This window comes from Otolemur garnettii, unplaced genomic scaffold (genome assembly GCF_000181295.1).
Source record: "Otolemur garnettii isolate 467f Iridium unplaced genomic scaffold, OtoGar3 scaffold00071, whole genome shotgun sequence".
In the NCBI taxonomy this organism is placed as follows: domain Eukaryota; kingdom Metazoa; phylum Chordata; class Mammalia; order Primates; family Galagidae; genus Otolemur; species Otolemur garnettii.
The window spans coordinates 8,156,131-8,177,682 of NW_003852466.1; the positions used below are offsets into that span (position 1 = coordinate 8,156,131).

Below are 21,552 nucleotides of genomic sequence, written 5' to 3' on the forward strand. Positions count from 1 at the left end.
GCCCAGGAGTTGGAGGTTGTTGTGAGCTGTGATGCCTTAGCACTCTACCCAGGGGGACAGCTTGAGGCTCTGTCTCAAAAAAAAAAAAAAAAAAAGAAAAAAAAAAGAGTCTATGTTTTAAAAAATTACAAAATATTTAAAAGGTCACTTTTAAATTATGCCATTGAAACATTACCACAGATTTCCACCTACTACATATACTCTGCGAGCATTCTTTTTGGATGCATTTTAGTAAAACAACGACTCAAACTTTCACAACTGATGATTTCTTTCAAAATTCCCCATTCTCTTGCCTCCTGATGTATTGATTCAGCCCTGGAAACTTTTATAAGTTCATTTGTGAAAGTGTGTGCCTGCCTCAAAGACTTTGTCATTAACTTTACCATAAAGAAAAGAATAAAATGGCTGTTTTTACTTCATGCCACTTTTGTGAAAAATTCAGCATCTAAACAGAAAAACAAAGGCTGCTCCACATTGAGACGATATTAGATTCAGCATTTATGTCTGCTTTCAAAAACCCAAGACATTTCTAAATTACAGTGAAAAATACTATGCAAGCCAAATCCAGATAGTTCCAAATGGATAGTGGAATTATCAGGTTTAAGGCCTTAAAATTAGGAATTGTTTCATTTTAGTCATTCACTGTGTAAAACTTTAGAAGGATAAGCTTCAATCATCCACTTCGCTGTAGATTCCCTGAAGGCAGCATTAAAGTAGTGCTTCTTTCTGCATCCTAGTGTGCAATTATTTTCAAACACATTACTTTTCTTTAGTTTTAATGGTGGATTTTTGTTAGCTATAATTTTCCAGCATTTATCAGTAAAATAAGTAATGTATAAATAATATGAAAAGAGGAATTGTATACAACCAACTTTTATCAGTTTTACCTGGAGATGATGATGTCATATGACATAGTTTACTAACCTAGGTACTACGGTATGTTCTTGTGTAAAACAATTGAATTGTCATCCAAGTAATTAACGAAAGAAATTAAATTTGCTTTGATGCTTGATATCAGCGTTTAGAACTTTTCTTTGGTTTGGAAAATCTAAGGATTTTTATCTTTTCCACTGCTTTTAAATGTAAAATCACAATTTCTTAAAATTATATTATGCTATAGTACTTGTATATGCATTTAGTTCAAATGAGATTTGTTTCAGATATTTTAAAATAGTCTGCTCACCTTAGCAAAAATAGATTAGTATTTTTGAGATTGAGAATACAGTTTTCTATTTTAGTAAAGCTGCTTTTAATATTAAATCCAGGAAGTATTATATTTACTGTATATACGCTTAATGATGAAAGTAAGCTGATTATGTGACCAAGAAAGGCCTTAAACCATCATCTGTGAAATAATACATCACTTGGTAAAATAAATTATTTGAAATGATTAGCGAGTCTTCCTTATGGGATAAAGAAGTATTAAGTACTATACTTAAGAGATAGCATAATACTTAAGTATTTAACTTAAGAGAAAGTAATAAAAATTAATAATATCCAACAAGAAATTTCATCCGATGAGTAAAGTATTGTAAGATACCAATTTAGCAAGAAAGGCAATTTCAGGAAAACCGGAAGTGATAAGAAAATGAAAGCATTTATCCAAAAAAATCAAATGAATTGCTTCAACACTATGGCCTCAGTTACATATTTAACAAAAAAATTTAGATCTTAATTATTTGTCTACTAGAAAATGAAATATTGTTAAACTAAATTCCTTTTCTGTTTAAAAAGGCATGTATGCCTTGGCTTGGTGGAACACACCTGTAATCCTAGCACTCTGGGAAGCAGAGGCGTAAGAATCACTGGAGCTCAGGTGTTCAAGACCAGCCTTAGCAAGACTGAGACCCTGTGTTTACTAACAAATAGAAAAATTAGCCTGGCACCGAGGCAGCACCTGTAGTCCCAGCTACTCAGAAAGCTGAGGCAAGAGGATACTTGAGCCCAGGAGTTTGAGGTTGCTGTGAGCTAGGCTGATGCTGTATCACTCTAGCCTTCAACAGAGGGAGAATCTGTCTCAAAAACATAAATAAATAAATAAATAAATAAGTAATTACTTGTGTAACACTTTTTTGCAATATTTCTTTTGTCTTACTGCTGCTATGACTGTTGGATATAGAAAGAACTATTCCTGTGTTCTCTAGGAAACATTCCTTACACAAGAAAACTTGAAACATACAAAAATATAAACTCAATTATATAGCTCAAGAAATGGCTCTGCAACCCTTTGCCAGTGTGTGAGCATTTAAATGTGTTCCCCATCAGTTCCAGTTTCTCATTCTTCAAGGCCCATAACAATTAGGGATGCCCTGATATTCACTGTCTCATATATTTCTTTTGCAAATTGTCTGAGGTAATTTTAAGCCAAAATTTAAGCCAGGCCCTGAATTCAATGCCATTGTCTTTCCAGGGTTCCCTAATGGCTTTTGTGTTTCTTTTTTTGCTTGTTTGTGTGTTCGTTTTTATTTTTCAGAAAGACCCAGTGAGCTCTCTAGAAAATTTAGAGGAAAAAAAGTTTCCTGGAGAGGCCTCCATACCAAGCCCCAAACCCAAGCTCCATGCAAGAGATCTCAAAAAGGAACTAATCACGTAAGTGGTACCTCCTGCTTTGCTGTGGAAAATTTTGGAATTAAGAGATTGAAGTTCTTGGATGGACAAGGTGGTTCATGCCTGTAATTCTAACGCTCTGGGAATCCAAGACAGGAGGAACTCCTCAGCTCAGAAGTTCAAGACCAGCCTGAGCAAAAGTGAGACCTCATCTCTTTTAAAAATAGAAAAACTAGCCACCTAGTCTGAAGCAGAAGGATCGGGTGAGCCCAGGAGTTTGAGTTTGCTGTGAACTAGGCTGATGCCAGGGCATTCTAGCCTGGCAACAGAGTCTCTGTCTCAAAAAAAAAAAAAAAGGAATCTCAAGTACAAAAAAAGAGAGAGAGAACTTGACCTTCTTAATTTGGGATAATAATTCTGGCTTTAGGTCAATTTCAACCAGTTAATAGTTAAATGTTAAACATGTACCCAACCCTATGGCCTGAACAAAGAGAGTTATGACTTATTCTTAGGCTGAGAGAACTAATAGACTCTTGATTAAAAACAAGATAAGCAATTAGAAATGCTTATATTTTGACCCAAAATTCTTAACCCGATGCCCATTGACCATGGTGGATCTCAGGCTTGGCTTCAGGAACCATCGTAACCTCATAACACTTTCTGCAGATTGTTATTTGGGTAAGGGAGTTAATGGTTTCATCATATTCTCAGAGGGGTTCTGTGACTCAGGAGAGTTTAAGGACCAGAGTACCTGAAGGCACTAAGTACTAATTATATATTAGTGAATGAGTGAACATGTGAAATGCAGGGAGACTGTTTTCCATATGTAAATGATTAAATATTAATCAAGCTTATTCATACAGACATTTAAAGCTGCCAGTTAATGAGAGTTTCCAGCAGAGAGTAACCCTTCTGTTTACATTTTTCTGATAAAACAATTTAACACCTCTCCTGACTGAGCTTCCACCTGAGCTCTGTCTCCCCTTCCTTTGACAGCTGAACTCCTCAAGAAAGTTGTCACTTCAGTGTGACTCAGTTTCCCTCCTAAATCTTTTCCAGACAGTCCTCTAGGGACCGTCCCTTTCCCCCTTGCTTCTCCCCACCTGGATCTGATCTGGGCTGTGGGTCCTTGATTCTCCTGTTACTTGAGTGGACGGCCACAGAACTGATCTTGCCTTCTCTGGGTCTCCTATGCTGGGCTCTAGGAACCTTGCCTCTGACTTCTCTCCCACCTGGTGGTTATCCTACCAGACTCAAGTACAGCTTTCTAAATGTTGGGGCATCTTAGACCTCAGTTCTGGGACCTGTCTGCCCTAACTTGTGCTGAAGACTCTGGGGCTGCCAGCCAGCTGTGCCCTCCAGCCCACAGTGGCAAAGCTCTCTGCCTCAACCTGTAGTCCCCTGACCCTGCCTCTCCACCAGCCACGCCTCTGGCCCCTCTGCAGGGCGCATCCTCTCCTCAGCTCTCTCCCAGAGGTCACTCGCTGCAGAGGCCTTGGAGCTACAGCTGTCCCTCACCTGAGTCCTGGTCTTTCCTTCTTCACCTCCACTCTCTGTGGTCCCCGAGAGCAGAGCCTCCCAGAGGCGTGCCCTCCCCCTCCCGTCCTCAACGACGCCCCCTCCTTTGCTGCACACTGTTTGCTGTGCTGACTCTTATTTTCCACCTACAGGGACAGTGACTTGGGAGCAGAGAACACATCTCGAATGCTGGTGCCAAGTGCCTTGTGCCTTGCAGATAGTAGGGGTTCAATAAAAATTATTTCAAGTCCAGTTTGCACTAGGAATGTGTGAGGAGCTTTAAAGCAGGCTTTGACTTTGCATTCTCTGAGGAGCTCACAGGTAACACTGGCCCTAGCAGTGTGCACCCTAAAAAGTGTCATGTATAATGGATGGTTCAAAAGGAATTGAACTTAAATTTTGCCAAACCCAGCCTCTTCCCAAGAGGCCACTTAGGGCTCCCATACACTTATCCCTACGGGGAGGCACTTTTCATTTTTTTTTTTACAAATTTCCTTTCCACATGCTATGCTTAATTTTTTCAAAACTGGAAAATTGTCCTCTGAAAGTAGATTGTCAGAAATTGTGAAAAATCATCCCAAAGTAAACGTAATATAAAAGATTCGTAATTAATATGCAACACCATTTGGGGTCAGAAAAATGAAGTGTGATTATTTTGCAAAGGGGACTTCTTTTCATATGAAGGTAAATATAAAAAAGGAAGGGTTTCAAAAAGACTGAAGGATTTGGGGAATATAATCATGAATTCCTAGGAAGCTGCTGTCTCAGAGACCTCACATGCACCATTTTATAGACAGGGCGAGTACATTAATGGATATCGCTTATTATGTGTGGATGTGTTAGTATATTTATTTTGTAAAAGTCTCACTACTTTATGTCACCCTGTCCTTACTGTGTTTTTAACAGATAATCATGCTTTAATTGGCTAGCAAAATCTTTGTTCAAAATAGATTTTTTTTTTGGCCACTGATTATCCTAGAACTTGCTTGGGGATTGAGTCCCACTTACTGAGAGAATCTGCTAGTTTTCTTCCTGTAATTATATTAGTTTCATCTACAAACCTTCCCTGAGTATATCACCCAACTGATACTGGCACATGTCATTAGATAAGATTTTTCACTGTAGACTAGGAATTAAATCTAGTTATTAGAATTCGGAGCAGAAACTTTTCCCACTACTAAGCTGCCTCCAATTCTTTGTTGACCTTTTTATATCACTAAACTTTAAGTTTTTTCTCCTAATTAATGTCTATTTCATCATCATATTTCACAGGTAATTTATAGCTGAGTTTAAAAATCCTTGGCACCTCTTTTGCCTCTCCTGGTAATATTAATGGGAGTCATTTAAAAATAGAATAAAATAAAATAAATGCAATGCTGTTTTGGAACACGAGGTGGCGGTGTATTTCTAGAGTGGGAATTCCCCGGCCGTTGAAACACCTTTCTCATCCTCTAAATATCCCTGTTGCGCTATGTTCAGAAAAGATTTTTCTGCATTTAGTGAGTGGATAGCACTTGCAAGATAACTCAGCTCACACATTAATCATTGTTAATTTTTCTTTACTTTTTTACAAATGCCATAGCTAGTTTTCTTTCTGATATCTATCTAGGAAGAAGGACGAGAGAAGAGCTAGATGATGATGCAGTTTGGATCAAGCCCTGATCTAAACATAGAGACATGAAAATGTTCTAACTCTTATTGTTTCTTTACATTACCTGAGAATAAGTTCGATCCCCAAACTTCCCTTCAAAAGGGTAAATTCTGTGAGAGATATATATATTCCCTCACTTCAGACAGGATGCCAAAAAAAGTCAGATGTACAAATGACATACCTAATTTTTAACATCCCCATAAACAGAGTTGGGTGGGCTGGGGTTGATCTACCTACTCCACATGAGTGACTTTCAAAAAACATCAGAGGATATTAAGTCACTGAGAAGCCAAGAAATGCATTAGTTACAGAAGAAAAGCTGCTAAGAATATTTCCTTTCTTACATTATGTTCAAAACACATTAGATGCACAGGACACAAGCAGGTTCTGAGACTAAACGAAGTTCAGGGACACAGATCTTGGTGGAGCCGGTGTCCTGACCATGCCTGAGAGCACATTCTCAGGCTAATGGTGAATTAGTAGTTGTCTTTGTTGGGTTCAAGCTTTGGCTGAAATTACTCAGCTTTGCTCACTAAACATCTTGGCTACTTCCTACTGTCAGCAGCTTTCCCACCTAACCTACCAGTCTACATCTCAGTCAGAGATTTTCAGTGGTTTCCAAATGTTTATGAAGGTACTAGGTTGCCTTGCTTGTTAAATCTCATACAACCTCCTTTCCAGAATCTGTCCCATAATTGGTGCCAGTATTCCTAAGATCTAGTATTGTAAAGCAGGGGTTTATAATATTTATTTTTGATGGTGTATATACATTCAAAGGAATAAACACCCCAGATTACTGACTCACAATATTGCTAGGATGTACCTTTTAATATCACTTTCCTGTCTAATTTGAATCAGGGATTTGGATATGATGTTGAAACAGATAACTAAGGAAGTACTACTCATCATGTTATGATTTTTAGTTTTCTTTTAGGTAGCCTGCTGGTTCTTACATAGCACAAATCTTTAGCACACCAGCTAACGCATCTTGCACAGAGAAAATGCCTCACAACGTATCAGGCAGAGCAAATGAATCCAGGAAATGTGCTTGACTCTAATGATGTCATTTTTCGTTGACTCAGCTGCCCAACACCAGGCTGTGATGGAAGTGGCCACGTAACAGGAAACTACGCGTCTCATCGCAGGTACCTAGCATCCCCCGCTGCAGTCGGATCATTTTGTTCTACTTTCAATGTTATTCTCACCCATTTAAGCAAAATAATATCTAGATCAGGAAAAAGAGAGCGAGTTAGTGCGTTTTTGGTTTATGTTGTGGAAGTAAAGATATGTGGTGTAGAAATCATGATTCTTGGTCAAAACAGTTTTCTGATCCTGTAGTCCAGGTCACAGACCACAAGTTAGGGTTCACATGAGCTTTTGATTCTGCCTGGCTTTAGGACTCGTGTGGAACAAGGCAAACACAACAGAGTGACTGAAGTGGCCCTTTACTCTGGGTGAATACACCAGGGAGTTACAGAGTTTAAATGGTGTGCAAGGGCTGTTTTCAATCTTTCCATTTACCTTCTTTGCTCATAAGATGTGTTTTCTCTTTGGAGAAGCATCATCAGGAGGTGCTGTAACAAGAAGAACTTGATCAGTAGTCACTGCACCACTGAACTCTAGCTGTGGGGAGTCTCATTGGGTTAAAGCCCTTCATCCAATAAATAGCAAATCCGTGTCTAAGAGAAAGAACTGAGGTGCCCGAAAGCCTACGCTGGTTAGAGTAGCACAGCTAGATTCCAAGCCAGTTATAATTTTCCCAGTCCTCCGTGATTTAACATACGTTCCCTGCCCAGGACGCTCTTTGAGTCAGATTTGTCAGTGTCTTGTTTTGTTTTGTTTTTTCTCATCCCTCCTTAGTGTTTCTGGATGTCCATTAGCAGATAAGACTCTTAAATCCCTCATGGCTGCGAACTCTCAGGAGCTGAAGTAAGTGATGGGCAGTGTGACTTCCTTGCCCTTTGCCTGACGGGGAGGGACCCTCAGTGTGGCCAACAACCAGTTTTACATCTTGCCTAACTGAGTTAGAGCACCAAAAAATCAGCACGGCTACAACCAAATCACTGGGATTTAATTTCATTTGCTTGCTTCAGGAGCCTTATAATAATTTTTAAAGGAATGATGTCATGGTAAAACAGAATACTTTTTTCTGTTAATTTTAGATTTATTTACTAAATTAGTCTTGTGGCAAAGTGTTTGCATCATCTAATTTTAAGAAAATTGCATGACATATTACCTTCTGGGTATTTTGACTCATACAACTGCCTTTCACTGTTGGATGCCAAACATAATTTTGGCTCATTTCTACCAAGTCTATAAGCTCTCAAGGTCACATGTATATTAACTTTTACTTAGAGATTTTCTTTTTCCTACTCTTACCTTTTTTTAATACAAATTTCTCACTTGTTTACTTTCACATCTCGTTAAATTACATATAGAATAATAAAAAATTATAAGAAGATAGATGATAGGGCAAAAATTTCAAAGGGTAAAGAAATAGCATTTAACAAATCTAATTAAATTTATTTGCAAACAGTAATGTTTTAGGGAAAAAGTGTTACTATGTCTAGAGGTAAAATAATATTTGTATGAAAATAGTAGAATCAACTTTTAGTGTCTAAAATACATGTCACATTTCAGGTACCATATTTTTCTTAATTTTTAAATAGTATTTTTCTCTTCTAAGTTGTTTAAAAATGGAGTTTTAGTAGCAGAAATAGTAAAAGGAACTATGAAAAATATAACTTTCCTCATTTTTAAAGTGTAAAATACAATTTATTATGTCAACATACAGTCTAGATATAATCTATTGACTGCCATTTTCTGGACTAAAATATGAGAATGCCTAGAAGAGACTAGTAATTAACAGATTGAAAAGCGAGATGTGCCAGAATATGTTACTCAAGTCCTTCAAACTTCTACATTACCACAAGTTAATTATAGTTATTGGTTCTCTTAACTATTGTCATCAAACCTTACTTCTAGAAAAATATTGGTTAATATATTAAACACACATAAATTGAGAGATCCTATAGCAATATTAAATATTTATGTGTTTTACACAGCCATCTACTAAGTAATACCTTTTGTTTTTCCATAAAAGAAAAAAAAGACATTTCATTGATAACTTGTATAGATCAGTATTCGAGGAGAATCCCCAAAGAAGGTTCTCTGGTACTTGTGTTTCCATAACTGCAATTAAACCACTATGTTATTAGTCCTTAAATGGGTCAAGAGTCAAAGCAAGTCCCACCAGCTAGCTGGAAGACATGTGTACTGATTTCATATTTTCTGCCTTAGGATGAGTTATAAAAAGCATTCTGTAAAAATTCAGTAGGGTGGGATTTAAGGAAAGGTGTGGTATTCACATTTTTCTTTGGATTCTTGTTCTTCTCAAATGGAACTTTTATTTGAAGAGACATCTGAACCGTAATGGGCGTAGATGTGAAAAGATAAGTGAAGATGATGTCCACAAGAATCTTCAGAACAGCAAATACTTTGATAGACTCTCTGTTTTTATTTGTACTTAGGATTTTTTTAAAAAGCAGCAAAAAGGTGAAAATGTTTGTATATAAGGGTATTCTGAAACCTATTTTTAATCAGCATTCCAAGTAGAAGTTCAAATCTCTTTCCTCTCTCACCCTTCTCATTCCAAATTTAATGATTTTCGGTGATAGTTATTGGAAGTTTTTTTCCCAAAACCAAAATAGGTGCAAATTATTTCAATTCTTTGGTCATCACATTAATGCTTCCCATCTCTGGAGTTCACATACACCACTGCTGTTTATCTGAATTAATGAATTATCATGGTACTACAGCATATCTGAAAATAAATAATTCATTAAAAAATGGAAAACTTTTCTCTTTACATGAAAGATGAGAACTTTGCAGTTCTTAGATACTTAGAGTTCTAGATAGAAGCCCAAAAGTAAGTTGTGAGCTGACTTTCAAATTCCTTCCAATTTAAGGCTTGAAAATAGAGAAATGAAAATACGATAAATAACAACCCACACTTTGGGAGTGCCAGTGGCACTGGGAGCATTGGTTAGCGCATGGTACTTATACAACAACTAATACTCTGTTTACCAAACATTACTCAGTAGCTATACATACTAAATTTTTTTGAATAGATTATTAAGTAAAAGATAATTATATTTAAGACAAAAATTGCACAACGAAGCAATTCATTCTTTTTAGATCTATTTAAATGTCCCTTCCCCCCTCGACGGCCTATCAGTGTGGGCCCATTCTCTCTTCTGCACTCCAGGTGTCCAACCCCAGGCTGTGATGGTTCCGGCCATGTGACTGGAAACTACGCTTCTCACAGAAGGTAGGATGATCCGCTTCCTGAGACGTGGAAATCAGCTTGTCCACAGTGGTAGTCAGAGAGATCACATGATTTTGTTTTGTTCTCTGTTGGGTACACGCTATAGCTTGTCTGGCTGCCCTCGTGCAAGGAAAGGTGGTGTCAAAATGACCCCAACCAAGGAAGAAAAAGAGGACCCTGAACTTAAGTAAGTGCAACAGCTGTGGTGTCGGGGTGAGCTGCAGAGCTGGTCAGATGGGCGGATCTCGGTTAGCACAGAGTCAAGGGTGGACTGAGTTCAGGGAAGGTGTGCCCTCTTAGACCCAAAGACTCTTGAAGCAAGAGTCAGATTGTTTGGAGTATTGAGAGAATTTTCCTCTTCAGAGCTACGTTTCCATAGCTCTTGGATAACGCAAAAAAAAAAGGAGAAGATTTGTAATTTTTTCATTTGTTGTAAAGGAAAGTAGCATGTGGAAATGCTACAGAATGACAGATACAGAAGCATTTTCCCCTGAAACTTTCAAATTTGCCTAAGGTGAAATTGTATCTAAACTGAATTCCCTCCTCTAAGAAAAAGGCGATCACATCTTGGGTGATATATGAACATATTGGATGTAGAAATTTAAATTGTTCTCTCTATATTATTTCTAAACACAATACTTGAACATTTAGCAAACAAAATTCCAGTTCTGTGAATAACGTGTGATGCATCTTTGGTCAAGGCAGTTAACATTTACACCCGAGGTCTTTGTTGAGACAAAATGTAAGAGTGCTTATGTGCCGTCTCCAGAGCTAAAAAGTGTGGCACGAACTGGGCTCCTCTTCCTTTAAAATGGTTAGTACATTACCAAAGCTCTATAAGCCTTGTCCCCACCCCTCTAAAACGGGGTAATAACTCTCCCCACTCAGTAGATTGCAGTGAATGTTAAGTGAAATAAAGTATGAAAACTACTTAGAGCAGAGCCTTCCAGGGATGTCCAACCTTTCGTCTGCTCTGTGCCACATTGGAAGAAGATGAGTTGTCTTGGGCCACACATTAAATATACAAACACTAACAAAAGCTGAGGAGCCAGAAAAAAGGTCCATGCACACTTCTCTTGACATCCAGTACCACAGATAAACAAATAAAGTCCTCATATACTCTGTATGTGGTCTGGGGGCCACGGGTTGGACACCCCTGCCTGTGCAATGCTGTGTTGCTAGCAATGGTGCCATCTTTTAAAATTATAATATCATGGCTCTTCCTCTGGATAGTCTGGAACTGACACTGCCTTCTTCCCAGCTGGCAATGTCTCTGCTATGTCTCTCTAGATGTCCTGTGATAGGATGTGATGGACAAGGTCACGTGTCAGGTAAATACACATCACACAGGACGGCTTCTGGCTGTCCCCTGGCTGCCAAGAGACAGAAGGAGAATCCTCTCAATGGGGCCTCCCTCTCCTGGAAACTGAACAAACAAGAACTGCCGCACTGTCCCCTGCCAGGCTGCAATGGGCTGGGCCACGTCAACAATGTGTTTGTCACCCACAGAAGGTAATCTTCATTTTCTGTCCTTTGGTGGTGGTGGTGGTGTCCTAAAGGTCATGAATTATAGCACTTGAGACATTGTAACAGTGAGTCTTGCTGAGGAGATATCTGACTAGCCTGAAGAATGACAAATGCTATTTTCTCTATTTCTGAAAATTCACTACAAAGTTTTCGAGTGCTGTAGAAAGCGTGCATTTGGCTTTTGTATTCTAAAATATTGCTTATGCTGCTGTTAGTTCCGAGTGGCGATGTCTACTCTGTGATGTAATTGCAAACTTTAGCTTTACATGTTTAGATCATTCCCTCCCTCTTACGCAGTGGCTCAATTTCAGACCAGAATTGTATGTATTCTGCTACTGGGCAGATGTGTGACTTATCCACAGTAGCCAGAAAGATGCCGGCGTCACTGCCCAGTGTCCGCAGGGAGAAGGGAGATCTAGAAAACTCTTTCACAGTTTCACAAGGACTTACTTCTTCCTTTCTCAGTGAGTGTCGTGCATTTCAACCAGGCCTTTTGTTGAAACCCCACATTTTTGGTTCATGTTCTACATAAAGGAAAAGAGTCAAAGATTGACTATTTCTCCCATCAGTGGGTCCCTTTCTGGTTTCACAGGTCACTGTGTGTGACACTAATTTGAAACCCAGTGAAGCTTTAGGAAACCCTGATGCTCTGCTTATGAGGAATTACACACTGAACAAAGCTGGGGCATTTGGACATTTTGCTCAGTTCTAAAGATCTCTATTAACCGTGTCGGAAAATGAAGCTTTCTGGGAATTGCCGATTTAGAGGTAGATGCAGTGAAACTTGCTTATGGAGAAAACTTGAATTTTTTTAAGGGGTTTATTGTTTTGATGGTTTTCAAAGGCAGGTCAGTGTCCACAATAGCAAACATTGTTTCATTCTGAGTTTGAATCATGATTTCATGTCCAAGACCAGCAGTCACCAGTCAAGTCAGCCTAATGGCGTGTTCACTGCACAGAGCCCTGAAGTTCTTGGGACGACCTCAGTATTTCTGTGTGGACACTGCTGATGAAATGTTAATGCTCTGTGTTATGTGCTCTGAGGGGTCTCTTGGCTGTAATGGAATTTTCTTTTGAAAGTACTAAGAAGTTTTAAAAGACAATGCCAGGGCTTGGTGAGGCTGTGGAGCACTGGGAACTCCCACACACTGTAGGTGGGAGTCACTGGTGGTGCCACTTTAGGAAGCAAATTGCCTTCAAAGAGTTAATTTGAAAGCGAACTCTCAAAGGTGCCCTAGCACCCGGGCTTACACCCCAGGGGCTGCTTTGCACATTGGAACCCAGAGACCTGTCTGAGCTTACTCCAAACTGGGAGAAGCCCTCCTGCCCACCAGCAGCCAGAAGGGTGAATAAGCAGTGGTGTCCACACCCATGGCCACCAGGCAGTGCCACCCAGATGAACTTTAGAGCATGATGCTGGGCAGGAAAATTGCTGAAGAATAGTGCAGTATGTTCTGTTCATGGAAAGTAAAAGACGTGGACAAAATTACATTTGGAAAAGCGGGGTGACAATTAGCTATAGTTTGAGATACTGGTTATTTCTCTGGGACAGAGAAGCCAGTTGTTGAGGGGCCTGTGAGCACCTCAGAGGGCCTAGAAAGGCATGCTCTGTGCTGTAAGGTAAATGGTTTTCCACTTAACTGTGTTCTTTACACTGCGATTATACATTGTATGTGTCTGTTGACATATTATGAATTTCATAATAAGAAAAAGAAAATTACGAGTTCAAAAATACATGCTGCAATATTAATGCCAAGATATTACTGTCTGAGAGTTAAGACAAAGGGGTGATTTGGGTCGCAGCACTCTTCACTCGAAATTTCTCTTCCTACTGAAAAGATTTAAGAGACTAGATTGAATTCGGAGTAGTCTCTTTAAATGGAATACTATTTCTATGTTTATGGAGAATTTCTTGAAATGATGTCAATGACACCTGGTTTGTGCCTGGAACATAGTAGGTGTTAAATATGGGTGATTTCCCTCCCCTTTATGAAAATAGTATATCCATCCAATAGGCTCTTAAATGTTTCGTATTTTGAACCTAAAATTGTGTGGTACCCTTTCAAATCACTTGATCCCTAATAATAGTTAACATATATGCGGGGTCTCTCCCACAGAGAGTGCTGCTCTGGGTGACGTATGTGGTTTCCTCCTTAAACCTTTACAGAGCTCTGCGGGCTACACGGGAATCAGGATTATGCCCAGGTGACAGAGAGGAAGCAAGCGCAGAGGCTCCTGAGCATCCTGCACACTGCAGGTGCCACGGGTCCAGCCGTGTGCCTGCACCCTGCTGGGGGTGCCTCAGGGATCAGAGCATACAATTTCTCAGACAAAATGGCATAGTTACAAAACTTACTTTATAGAATGATTAAGAACAATTTGACCTATGCTCTGTATAAGTATTATATTTATATAATAATTCCTTTCTAACCTTGCTTTAAATCCTTAAAGCACTGGTGGTGCCACTTTAGGAAGCAAATTGCCTTCCAAGAGTCAAATTGAAAGTGAGCTCTGGAAGGTGCCCTGGCATCCAGGCTTACACCCCCAGGGCTATTTTGACAAAATTTCCCCTTTGAAAAAAATAACAACCTGAGAAGACAGGCGATATATTAAAACGCACACACCATTATGGATACTTGTAGCTTTAAAACCAGAAGTTCTGGCCGGGAACAGCGTTTCATGCCTATCATCCCAGAACTCTGGGAGGCCGAGGTGGGAGGGTCACTTGAGTCCAGGAGTTCGAGGTTGTTGTGAGCTAAGCTGATGCCACGGCACTCTAGCCTGGGCAACAGAGTGAGACCCTGCCCCTCAAAAGAAAACACACACACACACACACACAAGCAACCACCGTTGACTAATAGAACATTTAATGCTATATCATATCTTTGCAATTTTATTGAAGTTTATTAATACATGGTAAGCAATGATGTTCACTACATAAATTGTATAACCTGCCATTTACTCTGGGGAAGGCAGATGAAGATACAGTTTTCAGTTGCCTTAATAGAGTTGCAATTTTGGCCAAAACCATATAAGGTACATTTTTGCCCTGCCTGTACAGTATGGGGCCTCAAAAGTAAAAAGGACTTTTAAAATATTTGTCCTGCCCCTCATTTTTTAAATTAAGGTTTGTTTTATATCCTGGAAGATACGAAATATCAACACAGGAAGATACAAAACATCAAGTGGCATTTTTGGAACCAAAGCTTCACTGTCATAATTGCACTGTGTTCCTTGGTTCTCAGTCCTGTGATTGTGGCTGAAAGCTTCATTAGCTTTTTTACAACAACACTGTGTCACCCTGAAAATGTTCTACCGTGTTGTCTGAGCAAAGTAAATCCGTTAGGGGTGAGGGTCAGAGAACTTTAATGAGGTACTAATGTCCATTATGTTACAGATAGACTTACTCACCAGTCATCTTTAAATATCCAATTTCCCGACTGAATATTCATGGTCATTTTCTAAGAATACGATATGTGCCATAAGACAAAATGGACGTGTGCAAATTCTCCATAAACAAAAAAGATTATGACACGTATATAGGCTATAATTTACAGCGAGAAGCTTCCTGAAATAGTAGAAGACTTAGGTTGTACATTGAGTTTGTGCTTTTATTGTTTTCTTTTTCTGTATAAAATAATTTATAGATTACTAAATTTAGGTAAACTGCATAACCTTCTTTCTATAAATATTACATATTTATTATTTTTTCATAGACTTTTCTGTGGAATACTTGTCTTAAAAAATGCAATAATGTAGCACACATTTAGTAAGGGCATTACTAAATTCTTGAGGAATATTTTCTTTTACTTTGCCAGTGTCTCCAACTTCAGGTTGAAATAATTGTCTTACAGATGAATTGTAACTAAATTTCTTGGCTAAAAAATATTCAAGTGGTTGATTTGTGATAATCTTTATTTTGATCTAAAACTTATTTCTACAAAAATACAATTAAATTGCCAAGGAATTAATGGGTTCTTAGAACAACAAAATTACCTGATCATAAATGATGAGAAACAAGTTTTATTCAATGTTGGCATTAGCACACTGATGCAATTTAAATAAAACATATGACATTAAAGGACAGAAACCCCGCTGAAGAGTGCAACTATTAAGTGAAAAGGGTTCTAAATACCGTGATGGTTTAATAGGCTGTCTTGGCAATAATCATCTTAGTATACTTATAAAGGAACATTTTATTCCCCTTTTGGGGTAGATACATTTTAAGTAAAAAATAAAGTTTGACAAGTTAAAGGAAAAATTAAGAAGTTTCCCGTAACCAAACTGAATTTCTGTAGGGCATGTGGTGATGGGTTATTTTTGGTTTGTATTAATTTGCATCATTCTATAAAGATCATAACGACAGAAAGGACTAGATTCTGCTTTATTATGCATGGAATTTTGGCTAATTGGGAATAATTCTTATTCATAATATAAATGCACAACTTCATGTTTACAGAAAATAAAGTAACCACTACTAAACAAATGCACTTATATGATGCAGAAAAATAGCATTTTTACAAAACGAATTAACTCACGATTGTGCGTCAGCAGTAACAATGGCAATGATCATTGGAATATACTTATAGAGCAACTTTCATTTGTCCTTTGATTTCGGAAAACACACAAAAAATTTAATATCATTTGCAGGCCTTTTGCCTTTGCTCTAGTTTAATAGATATTTATTTGCTACTATCTACAAAGAGGCTGTCAGTTACAATGTAATTAGGCAAAAACACAAATCACAGGTAGTGAATGTTTTAAGTTTAATAAGAAATAATATACATTTTACACATCAGTATCCTTTCTGTTTTTGCAGCTTATCTGGATGTCCTCTCAATGCCCAAGCTATCAAAAAGGGGAAGGTCTCCGAGGAATTAATGACCATCAAGCTCAAAGCCACTGGAGGTAAGAACATGGAGCTGCTGTCACCACAGGGCCTGGACTGCAGCTCAGGAACGGGCTTTGTGTGTCAGAGTAGGCTCTACCAGGGAAGTGTCATTGTGTCATTGTCATGCACGAGTAGAAGCTTTCCTCAGATAAGAACAAAAACTATACCTTTAAAAAAATAATTTCAGCCAGGTGCAGTGGCTCACACCTATAATCCTGCACTCTGGGAGGCTGAAGTGGATGGATCACTTGAGCTCAGGAGTTTGAAATGAGCCTGAATAAGAGCAAGACCCCATCTCTACCAAAAACAGAAAAACTAGCCAGCATGTGGCAAGAGCCTGTAGTCCCAGTTACACAGGAGGCTGAGGCAAGAGGATCACTTGAGCCCAAGAGTTTGAGGTTGCTATGAGTTATGATGCCATGGCACTCTACCCAGGGTGACAGAGTGAGACTGTCTAAAAAAAAAAAAAAAAGAAAGAAAGAAAAGAAAAGATAAACTAGAAATAAAGAATTTATTGGTTTCGTTCTTATTTTCTAATAAGGATCTTCAACAGAAAAGTCAGGCAATGTTGTGCAATAGAGCAAGACACAGTCGTACAAATGTGTTCTTTAGTCTTGTGTGTGGTTTCACATGTGTGCGTGATGTCACTTGTGTGATGTCACATGTGTTCTCACATATGTGTGATGTCACATGTGTGATGCCACGTGTGTTCTCATGTGTGTTATCTCACATGTTTGTATTCTCACATGTGTGTGACCTTGCATGTGTGTTCTCACATGTGTGTGTGATCTCATGTGTGTGTGTATGTGTATGTGTTTTCCTGGTATAAGAACCTTATGAAACTTTAGCAAACACAATTCCCAGCACTTGCATTTGAATTCTTTAACTTTGTTTTCTGTGCACAAAATAAACTATTCCACAGTAATTCCAGGTGATTGCGTTTAGCATCTGGCTCTCTGCCTGTGTCTGTATCTCCTTGCTCATTTCCTTAGCGCCCATCCCTTCTCGAAGTTGACACATGTAGTGTCTGAGTTCTATTTACATTTGTCTCCTCCAAGTTTTCTTTGATTCTTGAGCATTTTTTCCTGAGATTTGTAATCCACACTATCTGGGGCCTGTGCTGTTTTCTATCAAAGGTCTTTTTTATTTATTTTTTTTATTTTTTATTGTTGGGGATTCATTGAGGGTACATAGAAGCAGGGTACATTAATTGCTTTTGTTAGATAAGGAACCTCTTATATTTGTGTCCTGCCCCCAAAAGTCGAACCCGATCCCTTGACCTCCCACCCCCTCCCTCCTTCCCTTTCTCAGTTCTTCCCATCCCCCACCCCCCACTCTAGGACCTCGACTGTCCTCATATCAGAATTGAGTACACAGGGTTCTTATTTCTCCATTCTTGTGATGCTTTACTAAGAATAATGTGTTCTACATCCATCTAGGTTAATAAAAAGGATATGAAGTCTCTGTCTTTTTTGGTGGCTGAGTACTATTCCATGATATACATATACCACAGCTTGTTAATTCATTCTTGAGTTGGTGGGCATTTAGGCTGTTTCCACATTTTGGTGATTTTAAATTGAACTGCAATAATACAAGTGTCCTTGTGACTCAAGGATTTTTTTTCCTTCTGGATAGATGCCCAGCAATGGGATTGCACAATCAAATGGGAGATCTACCTTGAGTTCTTTGAGGATTCTCCACAATGCCTTCCAAAAGGTTGTATTAGTTTGCAGTTCCACCAGCAGTGTAAAAGTGTTCCCTTCTCTCCACCTCCATGCCAGCATCTGTAGTTTTGAGACTTTGTGATGAGGGCCGATCTCACTGGGGTTAGATGATATCTCAGGGTGGTTTTGATTTGCATTTCTCTAATTATTAGGGATGAGGAGCATTTTTTCATATGTTTATAAGCCATTCATCTGTCTTCTTTAGAGATGGTTCTATCATCTCTCTTGCCCAGTGATCTAAGGGATTGTTGGCTTTTTAAATGTTTATTAATTTGAGTTCTCTGTAGATCCTAGTTATCAAGCTTTTGTCTGAATCAAAATATGCAAACATCCTTTCCCAATGTGTCTGTTTGCTTTGGTTGTAGTTGCCTTAGTTGTACAGAAGCTTTGCAGCTTCATTAAGTCCCATTTGTTTATTTTTGTTGTTGCAATTGCCCTGGGAGTCTTCTTCATAAAGTCCTTCCCCAGGCCTATAGCTTCCAGTGTTTTTCCCACACTTTCTTTGAGGATTTTAATTGTTTCATGTCTTAAATGTAAGTACTTTATCCATCTTGAGTTAATTTTTGTGAGTGGAGAAAGGTGAGGGTCCAGCTTCAGTCTTTTACATGTGGATATCCAGTTCTCCCAGCACCATTTATTGAATAAGGGTTCTTTCCCCTGATGTATGTTCTTGTTTGGTTTATCAAAGATTAGGTGACTATAGGATGTTTGATTCATCCTGGTTTTCTATTTGATTCCAAATGTCTATGTCTCTATTTTTGTGCCAATACCATGCTGTTTTGATCACTATGACCTTGTAGTACAGCCTAAAGTCTGGTAGGCTGATACCCTGGCTTTGTTTTTAATGTTAAGAATTGCCTTGGATATACAGAGTTTTTTGGTTCCATACAAAATGAAGAATTATTTTTTCCAAGTTTTGAAAGTATGATGTTGGTATTTTAATAGGGATGGCATTGACTCTGTAGATTGCTTTGGGAAGTACAGACATCTTTTTCAATGTTGATTCTTCCCAGCCATGAGCGTGGTCTATTCTTCCATTTGTTGTTCTCTTCTACTATTTGTTTCTTAGGGGTTCACAGTTTTCTTTGTAAAGGTCCTTCACCTCTTTTGTGAGGTGTATTCCTAGGTATTTCATTTTCTTTGGAGATACTGAGAAGGGTATGGTGTCCTTGATTTCCTTCTCATCTTGGCTGCTATTGGCATATACAAAGGCTAATGATTTGTGGACATTAATTTTATATCCTCAGACATTACTGTATTTTTTGATCACTTCTAGGAGCCTTGTGGTTGAGTCTTTGGGGTTCTCTAAGTATAAAATCATATCATCAGCGAAGAGAGAGAGTTTCACTTCCTCTGCCCCCATTTGGATGCCTTTAATTTCCGCCAAAAGTCTTTCTAAAGCATCTGAGAAACAATGGCAGCACAATTATTTTGCTTCAGAGACTTTATTTGATTGTGTCTTTGGCACGTGACTAGAATAAAGCTAGTCTTTTTTGTTTGTTTGGTTGGGGTTTTTTTTGCAGTTTTTGGCCAGGGCTGGATTTGAACTCACCATCTCCAACATATGGGACTGGTGCCCTACTCCTTTGAGCAAATGGTGCCGCCCCCATTTTTTAGAAACCAAAGAAAAAGATAGAATCACTATGGAAATCACACTGTAGTAGGAGCAAAACTCTTTTTTTTTTTGGGCGGGGCTGGGTTTGAATCCACCACCTCTGGCTTATGGGGCCGGTGCCATACCCTTTTGAGCTACAGGCACTGCCTGGAGCAAAACTTTGTTGAACCAAGTACACAAGGAAAGCATTGTATAGGAGTCTTAATTACAAGAATACTGATAACACCTGTCCTCTAAATACAGTTTAAATCACAGGGCTGCTCCTAATAAAGATGAAAAAAAAAAACAGGGAGCCAGTGGCATTGCATCAAATTACGATGGGGCTTTACAGGGGCCAGAGCTGAGACCCAGGCACACACGGTGCTTCTCTGTCTGAGCCCACAAAGACTTTCACAGTAAGTGGGAGCAGCTGACTGAGCTCATGTCCTTCAAAGGGTCCTTCTCAATCTAGCATCATCAGCTGAGCTTTCAAAGGATGGAGCAGCATCAGGATGGGCTGGATGCATTAAATGCCAGGTGCAGTCATTTTCCAGGTAACTGGAAAGGTACATGTTTTACGATCCAAGAAGATAGGGACTGATGCTCTGGGAAGCCTAAGAGCCTACAAGGAATTTGCATGAGAAAGAAATGCAGGTGCAGGTCTGTGGTCCACTGAGGGTCAAAAAGGACCTACGGTGATTTGGGATCTAGCAGCGCTCCATCCATGGTCCCGTCTTTAAGCCTGGCCACAATCACTGTTCCTCAGATGATCTTGAAAGCAGATGTAAACCCAGTGCTCCCTAAACTGTAAAAAAAAGTCTAAAAATCAGATAGCGATAAAATATAAATACAAAATATATAAAATAAAACTTGTGTACAACTTTAACCTCAGCATACTAAGTTAATTTAAATTAAGTACAAGTCACTCGTGTCATTAATTGAACTAGGTAATGTCTTAGATGATCTACCAGTTCAAACATGGAAGGCCTATGCCAAAAAGTGTTTACATTTGGAAGAATTGATCTTCACTTCCCTACCCTTGCCATAGCTAAATAACCACACTAATTTTTTAGCCCATTTTATCCCCTAAATAAAAAAGAAATAAAATTTTAATTTGTAAACCTAATATAAAAATCAATGTTCACTCAAGAAATATAACTAGAATTTGTTTAAAATAGAATGGCTTCACATGTATAACATGAAAAATGTAAGTACAGTAGGTAACAGCCTTTATAAGTTAGGAACCCCTTCTATCTACATGTATATACGTAACTTGCATAATTATACATAGTACAAAGAAAATATTATAAATTATGTAATTTTAATTATGCAAATTAGGCACACATTACTACCAACTAAACACTAAAATTATTGAATGAGAGCATATTCTGTTACTTTTAGGTAGATGGACTCCACAAAGAAACAGGTTTTTAGTGAAATATTTAGTGAAAAGATTCTTTTCCTTGATATAATTTCCTTGATTGGCCACAACAACTAGCCAGTCTAACATTCTAGTAGAGCCTGTCTACTGATACTTCTAAAACAGATTAAATATCTGTGAATAAAGATAACAGAATGATGATTAAACAGCCATATTCTGGAATGAGAGAGTAGCTTGCGTTTGAATCACAGCCATTCTGCTTACTTTTTCCTTGGTTTTCCCATTCATAAATTAAGCTAATAAGGGTTCTAACTCATGGTTTTCTTAAGAAGATCAAATGAGTTAATATTTGGAAGTGCACAGGCTGGGATGTCTTTATTAACATTGGGAAA

General features: G+C 38.5%; 1 protein-coding gene across 1 annotated transcript in view; it reads left to right on the forward strand.

The window, feature by feature from the left end:
* ST18 (ST18, C2H2C-type zinc finger) overlaps positions 1–21,552 on the forward strand; it is a 100,410-nt gene that overhangs the window by 69,402 nt on the left and 9,456 nt on the right. Inside the window, exons 12-18 of the mRNA XM_023515414.1 lie at positions 2,474–2,589; positions 6,799–6,861; positions 7,577–7,645; positions 9,984–10,046; positions 10,150–10,230; positions 11,334–11,555; positions 16,390–16,478. Coding sequence (XP_023371182.1) covers positions 2,474–2,589; positions 6,799–6,861; positions 7,577–7,645; positions 9,984–10,046; positions 10,150–10,230; positions 11,334–11,555; positions 16,390–16,478 — 703 coding nt within the window. The remainder of the gene's footprint in view (positions 1–2,473; positions 2,590–6,798; positions 6,862–7,576; positions 7,646–9,983; positions 10,047–10,149; positions 10,231–11,333; positions 11,556–16,389; positions 16,479–21,552) is intronic.